Source organism: Pogonomyrmex barbatus, unplaced genomic scaffold (genome assembly GCF_055798465.1).
Source record: "Pogonomyrmex barbatus isolate J1 unplaced genomic scaffold, ASM5579846v1 scaffold3, whole genome shotgun sequence".
Lineage (NCBI taxonomy): Eukaryota > Metazoa > Arthropoda > Insecta > Hymenoptera > Formicidae > Pogonomyrmex > Pogonomyrmex barbatus.
The window spans coordinates 12,196,195-12,214,895 of NW_028297127.1; the positions used below are offsets into that span (position 1 = coordinate 12,196,195).

Sequence of the window (18,701 nt, forward strand, 5' to 3'; positions counted from 1 at the left end):
TGTAACATTTGTAAATGAAATATACTGATCTTTTTTAAATAAAGTTATAGGAATGAAGGTTTTTACAACGATATTTGTACAACGAGAATAAATATTTTATTGAAGAAAAAAATGAAACGTGTTTTTATGTGTGAGATTAATCCGAAAGTGATTGAAAAGACCATTTTGTATTAGAAAGTAATAAATACTCTTTTTTTATAGTCCGCTCGAAGTTAATTGCATAGCATTGACAAGACTAGAAATTACCGTAGAAAAGATTGATATCGCAGAAGGGATCGGTCGGTGAATTTCGCTGTTAAAATGAGGTCAGTGATCCGGTATCTAGAGAGCATTGGCAATCGGAGTCGCGAAAGGGAAGAATATCGGGGCGAATCGGAGTCGCGCAAATCGCAGCGATGTGCAAATTGTAGCGATGCGCAAATCGCAGATAGGCGCGGCAAGGCGCGATACTATCGTTGCAATTTCTGCCATGTCATTCGGTCCAGTAGGTCTTTACTAGCCATCTTATTACTTGCACAGCGGAACGAAATTATAGATCCTCAAAGTGCAAGAGGGCGATTATACCATTACGCGCGCGCGCACGCTCTCGTCTTGGGCGTAGGTATGCTGTACATGCATAACGGTAACGCCGTGCCGATCGCTTTGTCAGCTGACCTTACAGATATATCGCGAGGTATATGCACGTATATACTTGGTACGTGCGCTCGTACGATATATCCGTGGTGGCCGTTCTGCTGCCATCCACACTCCACCACACCCAGTCGGAGGAAAGGAGCACGCCGGTATCGTGTCCGATGCCAAGATAACATCGACGGCCGTAGATTATCTCAAATAGTTTGCGGCATTTTTTGTGAGCTCAAAGTATAGCACATTATATTCTGAATCTAGAAAAAATGAGATATCTCGGGCAATTTCTGTGCAAATGATTATTCTGAATTATCGTAGAATAAGCGAGCGTTGTGTAGACAAATTTTTTGATCGATTTAATCGATGATTTTTTTTTTTTTTTTTTTTTTTTTTTTTTACAAGAATGTACAAATATTTCTATGAAAATGAGTATTTTAATTAATGGACGCACAACGAAATTTATATGATGGATCGTTAATTTATCAGGCGGTAATTTATCGATAATTATCTCTGGAACTTGTTTTTTTATATATTTAATTGATTAAATTTAGCGTGCGATTCGCATTGTGAGATCTGCTTCGGTATCTCGCTCCCCGCTAAATTGTTCCTTCATGCATGACGAGTACAGATAAACTTCGATTCACGATCCTCTTGGAAGACAAACAAAAACTCGTGACAGTTTTATCTGCGAACGCGTTGCGCACGCACGTGTGCGGCTGTGGCTCGTGGACCACGCTCGTGTACCACGCCTTCGAGAAAAGGCGTACCGCACGATTCTACAGGCCTGTACCGGTATTGAGATACTATCGGTCGGCATGGATTGCGCTTAGACCGTCTAGAAGTCCGGCTTTAATAGCCTGCAGCCACGGCAATCGGTCAGAAATCGCTCGTACCTCGGCTCGTTGTGTTTTCGCACTCGCGCGCACGTATCCGTGCACGCGCGCGCGCGCGCGCGCGCGTGTGTGTGTGTGTGTGCGCGCGCGTGTGTGCGTGCGCGCGTATATGTCTATCGTGTACAGGAGAATGTTTCCTGGAGCAAAGTTTTCAGGTCAGAGAAAAAGACCGATCGGACAGCGAATAACCGTCGTGTATATTTTTTCAACTATCACTTTTACGTCACTGTGCCCACATCTCAATAAACTTTTGTATTTCATTATTTATCTTTATCGGCTTAATCGTCAGTTAAATTACACAATTGGTTGTTCGAAGCGGTAGTCAATTCCGTGAACTCTCCGAAGCGCAAAAGTCGAAAGCGGAATCCCTTGACGGAACGTAGCTCCCCGAAATATCATAGCTCCGTCGTAATTTGTTCCTCCGAAGTAGCGTGACATCCGATGATACGTCAAGATGTAATCTATCCCGGTTCCTAATTCTCATCAAGCTAGTCATTCACCGTTAATCGGTTAATAACGGCCGTCGAGCGCGGTCGGTGCGCGCCAACGACGATCGATCACTCGATCCGATCTCGAATCGTAAAATGTATCGTATAATTACAGCGGCGGCTCCCGCGATCTCCGTCGAATTTGAATCACTAACTCGTTTTCCTTTCTGTTTCAGCAAAAGGTGAAATTTTGGTTCGCCACGGGCGGCGCCGGATTTTGCATCAGTCGAGCATTAGCATTGAAGATGACTCCGGTAGCCGGGTGAGTTTCTCCATTTCCACTTTTATCTCGTGCGAAAAGCGAGCCATTCCATTTCACTGCTATTTATTTTGTCGCGCTAAAGAATAAAATCAAGATGATATGACGCTAAGGCCCGGTCGCATCAATGTTATTCTGGCTTTAAGCGAGACATGTAATTGTCGGTCCACGATAGGTGATTTAAGCTTTAAAAAGTAAGAAATTGACCAATTATAATCGAATATGAAAAAGAATAATCGACTATGATCGGTCAATTTCTTACAACTTAAAGATTAAATACTTATTGTGGACCAACGTATCTGCCTTTATCTTTCTTTCTTAAATGAACAAAGACAGGCACAAATTTGAGTCTCGTTTAAAGCCAAAATTACGTTGCAATCGGAATCTAAAAAAATTCTTAATGCATTTTAAAACTTAAATTTTATTTTGGTAATCAAAAAATTTACATATTATAATTATATGTAACGTTAATTATCCGTATAATAATTGCTTAATAATATAATAATTACTTTATCTTGTTGAGGGACATCAGGATACTATCTTACAATCGCTGTGCGAGATGACTGATCACCAGTCTGACCAAATCAACTTACGATCTTCCTTTCTTAAGTCTCTCAGCGGCAGGTGCGTTTTTTTATCGTACAATAGAAATCTCCATAGAATGCGATTAGTCACGCATGACACGTGTGACACGTGTTACCGCCGCACATCGCGGTAGTTCTTTCAGGATTTAATGTAACGTGAAAATGCATATTAACGATCGTGTCCCTCCGAATTACTATCTCATCTCTTTTTCTGTACGCTATCCATCTACCTCGCGCGTTTCTACCTGCGGAGGATTAAATAACGCCGACGGCTTCGCCTAGTCACTCTTTCTTCGATCGGTGGTATCTATTACGAACGTTGATGCGAACGTTACAGCTGATAATTGCAGAAGTTTCTCTCGTAAAAGTCGTAATGCGGCTTTGCGGAAAACCGCGCGCTGATCACCGAAGCGTGGAAGTGCGGCGATAGAAATAAAAAAATATCATCGATCATTACGAGAATCGTAACGATCGTAATGACGTCGGAGGACGTCCGGTATTATCGATGTTGCCCTCGATAAATACACCTCGATAAGTATCGCGGTTAGCACGTACGATTTTCATACGCTTCGTGCGTGATTATCAAGATGATGATCGCGCACCGATGGAGAACGGATGGAAGGTCGAGAGCGTTCGCGCACTCGTGTCAGTCGTAAATCACCGTTTATGGCGCCAACAGTGGCCAATTGTTTATCCTCAGCTCTCGATATCGTCACCGTCACGCGCGCACCCGTCGACCGTTTGTTGCTATTAACGGTGTAAAAATAGAGGGCCATGTGGTTCGATCCAGTTTTTCGCAACGCGGTGACCGCGTTCTGTGTCCTATTATCGTAAATCCGAAGCTTAAATTTCGCGATCCCCCTCTATTTGATCGGAGATTTGATCGATTTAATTTACAAGCCATTTCAAAACTTACGATGCCTCCTCCTTCCCTTTTCTTTTTCTTTTCCTTCCGCTCATTCTCGGACTCCTTATACGGATTCGGTAGTAGAATGAACGCGAGGATGAGCGAGGATGGCCTGACAAAAAAGCCCGGCACCTGGGAGGGCTTGCGAATTAGTTGTCCCTCCTTCTTCTCGGTCTTTTTTTTTTTTTTTTTTTTTTTTCCCCCACTCTAGCTTCGTCACGCTGTTCCGTTCATTCTGCGATATACACGGTCCCGACATTATCCTGCCTCCCGATACACTCGTTCGTTTCGCGTAGCGATGCGAATAGACGGGGACCGGGGGAGGAAAACGAGGCAAGTGCATCAAACGGCTTTCTCATTCAGAGCAGACTCTCGTCGACACCATTTTATTTTTGCCGGACGTAATCCACGGCGACATTACGTTTTATCTGCTTCTACGATTTATCGCAATTAAATGTCGATGACATATTCGCAATTTATGCTTATCGCGGTAATTTTATATTTTCTTTTTTTTTTTTTTTTGCTGGAAATTAAGAGAGGGACAATAATGATCTCGCTTTTTTCGCTCCGAAGATTGCTTGCGGTAGCTGCGAGAAGAGGTAAAATTTTGTTACCACTCGCGCGTGAATTATTCCATGAAATTTCCATGCATTTTTCCGCGCTTCCTCGCGCGAACGGGATACTCTCGCGATGATGCTCGGACAAGTTTACCGACCATTTCGGGCTTTCTACATCCTCTACAGCCGCACTTTACGTTTTACTTTTACATTATTTCAGACGTCGGAGTGATACCGAGGCGACAGTAAGTACAGCCGGTAATCCCACTTGTCTTCCTTCCCGAGAGAATGGTACAATTACATTTATACGTTTTAATTTATTCCGCTTAAGATGTGCTATGCTCTTTCGCACTTAAGATGGTAACAGATATCACGCTGCCACTTTTCATTTTGCACGGGTGAACATTCTTCATCCAAGCCACTCGAGAGAAAAAGCGCTTTCAGCACTTTTTCACGTGCTTTTCTTCCAGCCGACGGCTATTTAGGATTTTATTTCGTTGTTGACAGGCCAGGAAGAAGGAAAACCGCTTTTAGCTTTTAGCTTTTTTTTGTTATTTAGTTGAGAGCTCATGATACAATTATTCTCGTTTCATTCTTTTCTATTTTTCTATCATTTCGAATCTCCTTTGGGAATTTTTGAAATAAAAATATCAGTAAATCGGCTTATGCTCTCACGTGCTCGAAAATTTGTTTTCTCTCTCTTTTTTTTTTCTCTTTTATTTTTACCATCAAGTCAAATGCCATTAATACGCTACAAATTATTAAAGATTTTGAAAATATTTATCTACAAAGTTGTTTTTTGTTTGATGTATTATTAATCTATGAAGGGACAATGCTGTAATTCTTATGATAATCTTGTCTTCAATCATCCAATTATTTAATCTCTATTTATTCCGTGGTTCATTAGACATGCTTTTCGGAGATCGGACTGCTGTATGCTTTCAGATATACTATTTCTTGTACGATCAATTATCGTGGTCGGCCGAGCAAGTTGTCCTTCGACTTCAACGAGTTCTCACGTTCGTTATAAGATCCACCTGAAGATCCTAGTGGACGTTCCACTCATTACTTCTGAGTTACTGTTAGTTCCACTCCTATCATTTCTTTACTTTATTATAGGGTTGATGCCGGTAATAAGATACATATAAACGGCTAAAATTAAATGATCAGTAGAAATACAATTTATTATTTCTGAGAAGATGACAATGATTGATTCTATAAGTATCAGACGTATGTACATTCTTTTCTTTTTATTTTGACGAAAATTAAATAGTTGCGAAAGTACTCAATACAAATTTCAACTTCTACGTTATTTTTCTTATTCTGTAAAAAAAAAAATATTAAATGACATTTAATACAATGAATTGGTAAGTAAATTTGATAAAATGTTATATTGGCAACGAATTATTTCTTTTTTCATGTCATACTTTCGTTTAAATTTTCATATGATTCTTCTTTAACGTAAAGCAGAAATTGAAGTGATTTTTTATAACCGATGGTAGAAACAGTCTTATGAACAGTATATCTTGCGGATTTTTACTGCTATTGTTTCGATTGAGCATGTTTAATTAAATAATTTCCATGAAGTTTATTTGCGTGCGCGGAATTTGAGCTTACCGTAATTACATTGGTTTCAATCTCTATCGAGAAGATGCGATAAATCTGAATTTGCGGAGCGAATTTCCGTCGTTGTGTTAACCATTAATCGAGCAACGAAGAGAAATAGTCAGTTATCTCGTGGCTCCCGCGGAAATGGATCTTAATTAACGGCGGACGAAAGAAGCCGCCGTTCATTACAATAGGAACTGGCGAGACGAACGGGTTGATTACCACCCACGTGCAGCTGCAAGAAAATGCAGCAGGAAGGCATGCATGGAGCACGTTGCGTATGCCGCCCGTTCTCTTATGTGTATATATACCTATATTTACATCATTTCCTTGTTAGCTTGTAGAGTGCGCACGCGGAAAGAGGCTGAAGGAGGAAGAGGGTAATAAATAAGAGAGATTAGAGCGTAAGGAGACGATAAACGCTGCGCGATGTTTCTATGAACCAGTTCCAGTTAGCTGCGTGCTCGATATTTTCGAAGCTGTAGGAGAACCAATGGGTGTCGTTATATCATATCTTGGACGATAACTTAGGAAGTAAATTTTAATACTGAAGCTTAGTTATGGAGTCATTTAATATAACATAAAATCGGAGGATCTTATCTCGTAAACTTTAAAGAGATATATGTAAATAATGAACAAAAGCTTGCATTTTTTTCAATCTCTTTTATTTTAACTTTATATATATATATATATATATATATATTTCTTATAGAAATTTGATATAATATCAGATTTTATGCAACATTAAGATATAAGTTTTAATAATAAAAGCTTACAATTTATAATCGGGTTCCATTAAATGTTTGATAAAAAAAAAAAGTTTGCTTCCTAATTTCATGTAAATGTCTGTAGAATTGAGAGAAAAAGAATCAATATTTCCAAAATATTTTATGTATATATTATAGATTCTAATTTGTACTTTTCATCTTACTATTTCTTACTGCTCGCCTTCTCGTTTGCGTACTTTATCTTCTCATCAGAAATTATAGGAGAATAAGAGCAAGGAACTAAGAACTGTCTTCTTTCTACCGTCCGTAAACTTTACGATCTGTGCACCTATCGATTATAACATTAACGTACCGAGGAAAATTGCACGGATGAGACGTAATAAAAATCGAAGCGCAACTGAAACATCAACATCCTTCAGCAAGCATTGAAACCGGTGTAATCACGATGAGCAGCTGAGATCTCGCTGCTTTAGAAATTCTTATAAATCACGTTGATAATAGTTTTCAAGAAAAAAAGTAACGCAACAATAAAGCAGCATTTTTCTATATTATTCTAAAATTATTGTAAAAAATAAATTATTGAAATTATCTCGATTTTATTTTCCGTTTTGCGACATTCGATTTTCGATTCATACGGTAGTTTGCAAAAAGATCATGTAAGATCATGTTTTCTCTACCTGTTGACTTCACCACTTCGCACTTTTTTTTTCCCGTTTTTGGCTTCTTTTTTTTAGTTTTGTACGATACTTGTGCATACCTGTTCGTCGAGCATTTTTATTGCCCTTAAAAACCTGAAGGTGTACACCTGCGAGTGAACGCTTAGTCTCGCTCGCCGACGGCTTCCTCCTTTGATACGTTGGATTCCGGCTCGATCGTAAACGGTTACTTTGTTGAATCTTTGGAGATTTCTCCCGGCGATGACACGCAGAATCAGATTCGGGAATTACAGAAGTCGCAATTTGCCGCCTAATTTGCACGCTGTAGATCCGGTTTCGAATTACGAATTTCAAAAGAGATGCAAATTTAAATCGACGTGCTGCATAAAACGTACAAAATGTTGAAAATTTAACTTGTGCTTCGATTGCGTTTTTGATTACAATCTAAATTTATTATCTTTATTAAACTTGTATAATTTGTACATAAAACGGTTGGATGAATACTCATAAGTGAATATCAATTGTAGAAAATTAATTTAGTCTGTAATTGTTTTTAATATTTATTACATGCTATATTTATTGAGTTAGGCACATGTAAATTTATTTATATTATAAAAAAGAAATTGTATAATGAAAGTGTGTTCTTTGCATTAGGTTTTTTTTAAAAAAAAGGTGATGTTATTTTAGATGCAGAGATATATGCTTAAGTAAAATCTTATGTTTTATGCTAAGAAAAATACAAGGCAAAGAGGATTTTATGATTTATCACGAATTCCCTTTTAAGAGAGAGATTTTACCCGTATGTAATGCGGACAGCAGACGTTCAAGTTGCCTTCTTACATTATTTTTTGCTTTCTTATCATAATCAGGTTACGAACCAGGAATGCATGGCATTTCCTTCTCTGTTCGTGATAAACGTGTCGTCGAAGTTACACAAATAAGAAATAAGAAAAAGGAGGGTGAAGCTCAAAGAATCAAGAAAATGAAGTCGAAAAATTTTTCTTTAATATCATTATTTATTTCGATTGCTTATTAATTTATTATAATTATTAAAAAGAGACATTATTATTACAATTAAAGAATATATACAAAATTTTAAAGCAATTTTCTCTACCAGATTTTTAATTGCTGCAGAGCCCATAAAATTGTGGGATTTTGTTTCCGCTGTAAATTGGAGACATTTAATCTTATCGAGACTAACGAATTAAAATCGTCCCACGGATTTCAGTCCGGTCCGGTCGAAAGTCCCGATAATAAACGTGTCGGAATAATTCCGCGGTCAGTGAGAAACGAAAAAAAAGAATCGTCGAACCGAGAGGACTCTGAGAGAGAGAGGGGGAGAGAGAGAGAGAGAGAGAGAGAGAGAGAAGAGGGGAATCGGAGAGATTCGACGAAGCTCGCGTCTGAGGATCTCTTCGATTCCCTTATTGCTTGCCTAATTGGATTCCTTTCTACCATCGGCGCGATTGCCACGCATACATCTATCAGCCCGCGGCTCGTGAAACCAATTTGGGCATTCCTATACATATATATATAAGTGTATGTATGCAGTTGGGGTTTGCGGTGATCTATAGGTCGAAAACTACAGCGACCACACCGACCCTTCTGTTTTCTGTGTCTTGTTCTCTGAAGCGTGTAGAGTGTTCCATAGATTAACTTGAACTATATTATGATATACATTTTATTGCATAGGCGGAAACCGTGTTTTGTAGTTTATGAATTAAAGTTGAATTATTCTTTGTAAAAATTTTATTGAACTTAACTCTTGTTGTAATTAAATTGTTAATGTAATGTAAATATTGATTTATTAAATGTAATATGATTTTTTTTTAGCTCGAGCATTAAGATAAGAGAGTTTGCAGTTAAATTGTAAGAATATATCGAGAATTGTGCTTTATGTGCACGTCCATACGTACAGACACACGCGTGTACGTGTGCATACATCTCAATTCCACGTTAAACTCACAGCTGCCGCTGTGTTTTATTGCTCGATACTTCGTGCACCGTCCACTTCGATCGATATCGATTCAATTGCGAAACGATACACGACGTGTATTTCCACGATCGGTCGGTGACTACACTTTACCTTTCTCCCATCTCAGACTGGATAATGAATCGATGAAGTTGCACGCGATGTCTTAAAGCTTAATCTCATTATTTGCATAAGAAGTAAATGATTGAATGATTGAATTTTTATTAATGTTATCAATCTTATTTTAAATCGAAATTTTATGTTAGTATTATATCAATTTAAAATTATGATTTTGATACCCGATATAGATTTTCTATTTCTTTACTTTTAATCTGTTTTTTTTTTTTTTTTTTTAAATCAGCGATTATTTAAAAACTATTAATATTGTCCGAGGTAAAATTGAGGTTGATTTGAATTGAGATTGGCTATTTATAGTTAAACAAACTTTCAGTAATTTTAGGATATATTTAAATTGTATATATTTAAATTTAAATTTGATAATCTCTGCTTTATTTGCTATGATATTTTAAGTAAAAAGTCTTCTCTTTGCATTAATTAAAATTAAAAGAGTAATATAATTGCATATTAATAATTGCAGATTTAAATAGCATTCTTCTAACTTGATTCGGTATTATAAATAATATCTATAAGAGCATTAATATCTATAAGAGCATGATATACATATATATATATATATATATATATATATATATATAAAAGCAACCGAAATTAAAATCGATGTCAATCGTATTTGATAGCGTGAGCTATAAAGCACAAACTAAGAGCTTTATAAATTTACTTTATTCGATCGACGACACGCGCTTATATATACGGGTACGCATATTTGACGATCAATAAAGTGTTCTTTCAACCAGTGACAAGTACCATTTTGCGAGTTGAAACGAATAAGGCGATGTAGCAGAAAGACACGGGGACATAAATCCTTTACTCGCAACAACAAGTTTGTACGTATGAACATGCCGCCGATGTCAGGAATATACTGTTTTTAACTTATATCCGATACGCAAATCGCATCTGTAAATTACAATGATAGTATCCAGACAGTATGAAATTTATTGACGTTCTAATCTCTTTTTAATTATCGGAAAATCATTATAGACCCAATAACGAATATTATAGATCAAAACTTTTTTTGATCTATCGTCTTTTGGTAATTTTTTGAATGTTGTTTCTTTTTTAGAGTCGATGGGAACTAATACATAGTAATAAATCAATGCTTCCAATTTTGATATATTAATTTTCTACTAATATATGCGAGCAATAAATTTAGGACTGAAGCGATAGAAATTGGAAGTCAGAATTAATATCTGATTATATCATAAATCTAAATTTAATTTCTAATTGAATGTGTTAGTCCCGCTAGATCAATATTTTTTTTTCCTAAGTTGATAATGAAATATTGATCACATAAAGAGAAAATGAGTAAATGGGAATATATCTATGATGCTGCGACATTAATTATTTAATGTCAGGCATTATTTCCTTATTCCATAGAGAAGAAAGTAACGTCAACAGACATAAATTTTTAAATCACGGGGTGACGGAACGATAATCAGCAGGAGGGTTCTTCTTCGAACTTGTTTGGCGTTGCGTGTCCGTGTCTCTTGCCGTCGGACAAACAACGACGAAAAGCATCAAGGACGCATTTCCAAGGAGGCAAACCTCTCATCCCTCCACGTCCCCGATTCTTTTTCCTTATAACCTCGAAAATTCGATTTCGTTTGCCGCCAGGTATTTTAACGAGACCGATATTCCCGTGGCGACGGTGTGCCGAAAGGACGGCGGGTGACGAACGACGGGGTGGGAGCGGGTGTGTGTACACGAATTCGGGACTAATCTGCCCAATTAAAAAGGACCCGGTGACCACGGTAGAAACGGCGGGTACGACAGGCGCAGACGAATTCGAGAATCCGCCAATGGTATTCGCTAATGAGTGCGATTCCTCTAGCCCTCTTCGTTCCTCTCTCGCTCTCTCCTCCCTTCTTTTCGGGCTTTTTTTCTCTCGCTCTCTTTTTCAGCTATATGTCTAGGGCGGTTGCAATCCTGGGGTACTGGAAAACGTTAATTAAACACGCTATTTCCGAGCGCTTTGCGTAGAACAGGATCGCCGTTAATTGGATGGTCGGCACCGGGACTTTCGGCAAGTTATCTCGCCGCAAAGCATGAGAATATTGGGCAGAGAGTTTCGACAAAACCGGCCGGGATGATTCTCTCAATCTGCTCACTAAGGTATTTGCGGGATTCACGAAGCAAGTTTTTAATAATCGAGGACTCTTAATTCTTTATTAAATATCACTTGCCTGCTTCAGATGGAAATATAAAAATTTTAAGGAACGAGAAAGGAATCTTCCCTCACGATTTTTGCTGATGACGACACAGTTGAAAAAAAGTTGTTTAACCCTCGTAATATAAAAATGATTAAATAAACTATTTAATATAAATTTACATTAAAATAAAATACTTTAATATATATTAATTTGATGATTGAACGAATTATTGATGGTTGTTACAGGTTGCAATCTCAAAATGCACATTAAATTGATTTTATTTATAAAATATAAAGGTATTATATTATATTAGTTATGAAACAAATGCGTTTTATTATCGGAGACGCAGATCGTCCAATTTTTCACATTAATAATTTTCAGATGACAAACGCGGTCATTTTCTGTATTCCCACGCTGAGAAAAAAATGCTGTTGAATCAGTAGCATAGTCTAATTGGAAATAATTTTGTTAATTCAATGACATTATTAATGAAACGATATATCATGCTCTTGTTTTAATAATCAAGATCTTCGTTTCATTAATAATATGTCATTGAATTAACAAAATTATTTCCAATTAGACTAATGTTGTCGATTCAACAGCATTTTTTTCTCAGTGCATGCGAAATCTCGATCTCGTTGATAAAGGACATCGTTAATTAGAGGACATCCACGACCAGGGAAATTATTCGGAAGGGTGCTAGATGGGGCCTCTGTCAAAGAGCATTATATCAACATGGTAAATCCCGCATCGCGAGTGCTTCATTTCGTCGTTACCTTATTTTATCCTGCCGAGCGCACCTGCAGTCCCTTCTTTTCCTTCTTCTCCTCCACCCGTCCTGCCAGTCGAGAGGCTCTCGTTGTATCGCAAATGTATGCAGGTCGTACACGACCTAGCCTAAGAAGCGCATTTCTGTTCCGTACATTCAGCGGCCTCGAGAGATGTCGGATTACGTATCCGATGATCGTCTAACAAATGGGGAATGCGGCGATCCGCATTTTCGCTTATTGTTAGCCAGAGTTTCTTAGCTCGCTAGTTCCAGATAGATTGAAAAAAAAATTGATCAAGCAGAATTAACTCTCTTACCAATGAGATTTATCACAGTTTTTGATTATTAATCCGTTATCCATTAACTTCAATCTGAATTGTAATCCGACTTTTTCTCAATTCTTGTCCTGTTTCTTGAGGTTACATTGTTATATATATATAATAATTATATTCGTTTATTAATTGTGAACCGAAAATCTTTAATTCTAATTTAGTCGCTCTTGTATTTATATTTAGGAATTTCTTCTTTTCTTGTTCCCGACATGCCGAACGTGCGTCTCATTCCGAGAGGCTTTCGTGTACCTACGAGACCCGGCGGTGGCGGCGCCCCTTTGAAACATTTGTCCGTTCGTGTTCTTTCACGTGGCACTCTCTGGCACTCTCTTCCTTTCTCTCACGCGAAGTTTGCTGGCCGATATACGGATTTGGTCGCCGAAGTTGTGACTACCTGCCGTCGCCTCTAATTGGCACGATTTATGTCCGTCGTGGATCGTGCATCTCTCGCCTTGCTCCTCAGTCAGCCATCGGACTCTTCGTCCGTTGAAATTACCGTCGATTCATGCGAATCGGCGTCTCCCTTTCGGCGGTCAGATCGCGACCACTTGTTACAGGAGACTTGCAGGGAGATGTTCTTAATCGAGCTGCTCCGAGGTGCACCTATAATTTCGATGCTGTACGTTTGGACGTTTAACGACAGCCATGAAAAGCATCTCGCATTCCTAAAACGAGATGTCCTAAACGAGATTATCGATATAAACGGTTGGGATTCCATGTTTCCTTAATGGAGACCAGATGTTCGCATTATGAGATGGTTATCGACACAATCCGAAAATAATTTCTCGGTCGACCGTGCGTAAATCCCGTTTATACATGCACGCGCGATCTGTCGCGATCAGTCGTTATCGTCATCGCCGTCGTTGATAATCGGCATTGACGACAGTGTTCGATCGGTGAATCGGTGCCGATTAATGGCGCCGATTATTAACGGATTAATCGACGGAAATTCGTTACTATCCGCACAACCTCAGCCGCATATCGCGTGTCAGCGGCAGGCGCGCTTAATAAATGCGAAGGGGGATCGGCTTTAATGCGGACCGACCAGTTTGAAGCAGAGAAGCGGTAGCGATCGCGCAACAGCAACAGCAGTTACGAACAGCAGGTGCGGGTCTTCTACTCGACCTAATCTACATGAGCGGAATGCAGCCGAATAATAAAGTCTCCGATCTTTTTGCCGCGGTTGTCGTCGTCACCGCCGTCCTGGCGACGTGGCAATTAAATTGCGTTTGCGTCATGCGCAACGAAACGGCGAGTGTTCTCATTACCTTTCGCCTAATCTTCCATGTGGTAAGAGTCTCATCAACCATGCAAATGCATTAGAGGGCGAGTAACGATCGCGTTGAACGAGCGCGTTATTGGGTGAGAAGTGATCGTTACCCGCGCATGATGCCTGGACGGAACATAGCCACGCTCTAACGTTCGTCTGCTTTGATTAATGTTGAGCTTAATGAAGACTATGACGATGAGGAATGAGCGTTAATGCTTCACGTACGCAATGATCGATCCCGCCGGATTGTTATTGGTGATAATCTATAATAATTATCTATGATAACGGAGAGTAGAACGTAGAACATTGCTGAGAAGTAAAGGGACACTAAGGTAATTGATTTCGTTTCACGACTCTATCGTGATGCTGTGGAGCCAATTATTCTGTACTCTTTTTTTTTCCCCTTTTGAGGTGCACCGTTCTCTTTTTTACGACAATCTTTGCCGTATTTACGTGCACCCCTTTCTTTTACCCGTGAGCGGGTTTTCGCATTGGGGCAGCGGCATTCTGCCGCCGCATTTCCGGCCGACCTTAATCGTGCATGCGTGTCGAGTGCCACGCGAAGAACTTAAGGATCTTAGCCAGTATCGCGTGACTTTCGGAGTGATGCGTAGGGCCCGGTAATTTATTCCCGCCGGGAACCCTGTCCCGGGAGGTTCCGTGACGTGTTTCCGTCTTTTTTCCCATAATTCGCCGCGCGCGAATGAACGACCGTCGCGAAAGAGGGTTGGCAAAGGGGGTTGGGAGGGGGGATCATCGTGCTTCTGCGGGCGTTATGGACACACGAGGCGCTATGTGGGAATGAGTTAATTACTTCATATGCAACGCTGATAGTGGTCGGTAATTATTTCGTAGCATATGTTTTTAAGCAGTCGTTAAACGTCGAAAAGAGCGATATAATCGGTAAATTGTTTCTGCATTTTATATTCTTTTTAATAAAATTAATAATTAATAGTTATTATTTGATGTTGATGGGAATATTAGAAAAGTTATAATGGGGATTTTATATAGTATACATAAAAGCGATATTTGTCTAAATATATGTTGTATAATTTTAAAATTGCTAAGAATTATATTACATTTATGACAAAAGATATAATTTTTTTCGTTGAACGAATAAATTATATAATAATATTGGTAATTGAATTATTTGCATCAAGGAAAGAATTACTTTAAATATTGTAATTTTCAATTTTATTAGGTAATTAAATGAAAAGATTTTATCACGAAATAAATACCAATGTTTTGATGACGAGTTATTAAATGCGTTAACTAGATTCATGAATATTTAAACGACTATTGCATCTAAACGAAGATCGTTGATCGAAGTAACAAAATTTGTAACGGCGATGTCTAATTAATTATTTGCTATCTTGTATGACAGCTATTAGATTTCCGATTAGAATTCCGATTATTAGCAATACCTTAGTATTTTGTAAATTCGTTTCTCTCATTTTATTGAGAAAAAAATAATTACACAATGTGTATTTTATGATCGGCTTTACGATGGTCGAGTCTTCAGCGTTGTACATACTGTGTCGTAAATTAAAAATCATTATATAAAGTTCATTAATTATAAGACATTTATTAAATCGAAGCTATAAAATATTTTTTGTTTTTAAAAAATTTTTTTTTTAAATATTATGAAAAGATAACTTACAGTAAATCCGAGAATTATCTGAAGCTATGATCAATTTTTCTGTTATATTTTAAATTACTCTTTAAAAAAAAAACATCAAAAATCCAGAAATGGATTTGGAAACCCAAAATAAAAAAAATTTATTTTAATTTGTATTTTGATTGTATTTAAATATTGGAAAAGATAGTTTCTCCAATCATCATCAGATAGCAGCAGTCATCAGTCAGTATATCAGTAGTACCAGACATGACCACTAATGTCTCTTCCGTCGTTTCATATATATTTATTTTATTTTTGATCATTTTAAAATTCAAAAAAGAAAATGTAATAATCATATTTAGCAACAATAAAGCATCGATTCTGAACGTAATTGATTTTAACTTTTGCATTTAATTTTTGATATTATATATAAAGTTGTTTAATTCTGTTAGATTCGTCCAAGAATTGTGCCTTAGTTGATTGTGATTGGTTGTTACTTTTAGATCCAATTGAATAATTTTGAATATGGAAACTCAATGATTTTCGGCCACGTTGTGCCAAGTCCAAGTCATCATTAGTCTGCCATTTTGTCGGCATTGGTGTTGTTCGTCATACATTTACCATTTAATATCTACGTAGATTATGTTTGTGAAGGACTTTGAATGCAGACGAAAATCAAACTATTCTCTCCTACAATTGAATACAAATATTAACAATAGTTTGTTGGTGCAATGATCATTGCTGTATGCAATAATCATAATTATGTAAGGAGCTACGAAATAGATATTGGGCTATTGTTCATTTCGTTGCGAAGCGATGGTACGCTGAAAATGGTTTATAATAATTTAAACGGATATGAAATCGATAGCTTTTTAATCAAGATTGTAGATTTCTATAATAAAACTTTTCTGGACAAATTAATCGATGACGAATAATCTGTGACATTTGTATTTTTTTCAGTGGAGGAAAATTTATCACCGTTGGCGACAGAATCAGATTGCCAGATGATGTAACAATGGGGTACATTATTGAGTATCTGTTGAAAAAGCAACTCACTGTGGTAGAACAGTTCCACTCGCATTTAGAGCCAATGAAGTTCCTGAACAAGGATACCTTTCGCGAGCAGGTAATTTAAATATATTTTTTGTTTTTTTACATTTTGGAGTAGCAATTTGATTTGAAGTTTAAGTTTTAATTCAACATTTGATAGTTACGTATGGAAGTTATATTTTATGTAAGTCTTTATTCGAGTGATGCTGAGACACATTGTTACGGATAATTCTCAAGTCAAAATTTTAATTCTATTTTAATTTTAAAGTAGAAGATAGAATAGAAAATTTCAATAGAAATTCAATTTTTGTATTGTCATTTTTAAATTTCCGCTTTGTGTCTGAAATAAACAGTAAACAAACAATTTCTTAGTTCTTTTAGAAAGAAAAGTTCTCGGTTATCTCTAATAGAATTCTGATTCTAAATAGAAGTTAAATAGAACTATTAAGTAATATCAGAGAAAAAAAAATGATCTAATTGATTAAAATATCAAAAGAGATGTAAAAATCTTAGAGATTGATAGCAAGATAAAAAATTTTTTTTTGTTTGATTTAAACAAAGCTTTTTATTTTATTATTGATATTATTAATAAGTATGTATATTAAATTACCCAAATAAAATATTTAGAAATTAAATTTCTGGTTTAATCAGATAAGAACTTTTAATATCTTTATGTAATTCTACGCAGAAATCATTTGTTTTAATGCAAGATATAAATAATCAAAATTAATGTCTGTTCCGAGCATATAAGAGTCATGATAAATAGCATGATGATAAATAATGGAATAATAATAGGATGATTTGAAACCCACGATGAATCAGATCACGTGCGCACTCGAGTGCACTGTCTGTTTTATTTCACGAAATACAATAGCCATTATTTAATCGTACGATTTCCGTTTATTAGTTCGCAGGCTACTTTAGTAGAAACAATTACAGAAATATATGACCTATTGATAAATATTAATTAAATTGACCCATGCATTAACATTTTTTTCTATGTAGCATTACATATCGTATATGTGCTAGAAATAATAGAAAAAAATAGATTAATTTAATTTTAAAAATCTGATTAAAATTTTTAATCGAATTAAATTATTTGAATAGATTGAATAAAAGTCTGTCTAAATTTTAAACATAATTGTATATTTTGATATATTAGACATTTAACTTGTGGATTCGCGACTGTGAAAGGAAAATGTGAATTATTTACATTGTTCGTGTGCTAATGCATTGTAATACATGCGTCAAGATCGAATTACGATGTGCGCGAACGATCGTATAACTGGCGAGTTGAACACGTGCAAAACGATGGCACAAAAAGTATTTTCTTTCACGACCAGCATTACTCAGTGCTTTGGTCTCAGATTTCGCAAATGCGTATACGTACACACGCGCATAAAGATAAGTGATGTCATTCAACATAATATTAGTGATATGTAATTTGTGATATATAATTCTCTGCTGAAGAAAAATTTTATGATTTTTATTGAATCAAAGTTTTTTTTTTCACCTTTTTCAGGTCTCTTTTAGTTATTCCAAGGGACCTAGAGACGAATGGAATATCCTAAAAATTGATGGTTTTGATATGAAAGACGATCCAAAGAGGTAATGTTGTCACAGATTTTAATATATTTTTATCTCATTTTTTTTTTCATTATGAATGTTTGTTTGACGAAAGTTAACTTGTAAATTGGTTGACCATTTAAACAAAACTGTACTTAAACCGATTTTTCTTCACAATAGAAAATTTTGTCTGTATTATAATTTTTTGTTTCTTTTGAACTTTCTTGCATGATCTTCCGCGACGCGATGCTGCATTAGCAAAGCTTCAATTACTTCTATAATTACTAACTTCGCGTAAGAGATGCTCGTGTAGAATGCCGCGCGGTCGGATGCCGTAGGAAATTCTTTAGAAGAAATAACTAAATTAAGGTACCTTCTGCGGTTTCCATAAGGAAGTCTTATAATACTGCAAATAAATGTTGGAATATTTAGTTTTTCTTAACTTTGGCGTTTTTCAGTTGGAAAAGATTATATTATCATAAGCAAAATGTGCATTATGATAAGTTTGTTAATCAAAATATGATATATA

General features: G+C 36.7%; 1 protein-coding gene across 2 annotated transcripts in view; it reads left to right on the forward strand.

The window, feature by feature from the left end:
- The window catches only part of fng (Fringe glycosyltransferase), a 91,762-nt gene that overhangs the window by 61,175 nt on the left and 11,886 nt on the right, over positions 1–18,701 (forward strand). Inside the window, exons 6-8 of one of the 2 annotated variants that reach the window (XM_011631899.3) lie at positions 2,185–2,270; positions 16,517–16,682; positions 17,769–18,122. In XM_011631899.3, the coding sequence (XP_011630201.2) occupies positions 2,185–2,270; positions 16,517–16,682; positions 17,769–17,810 (294 nt within the window). In that variant the 3' untranslated portion in view covers positions 17,811–18,122. The other variant, XM_011631898.3, reaches the window with a different exon arrangement.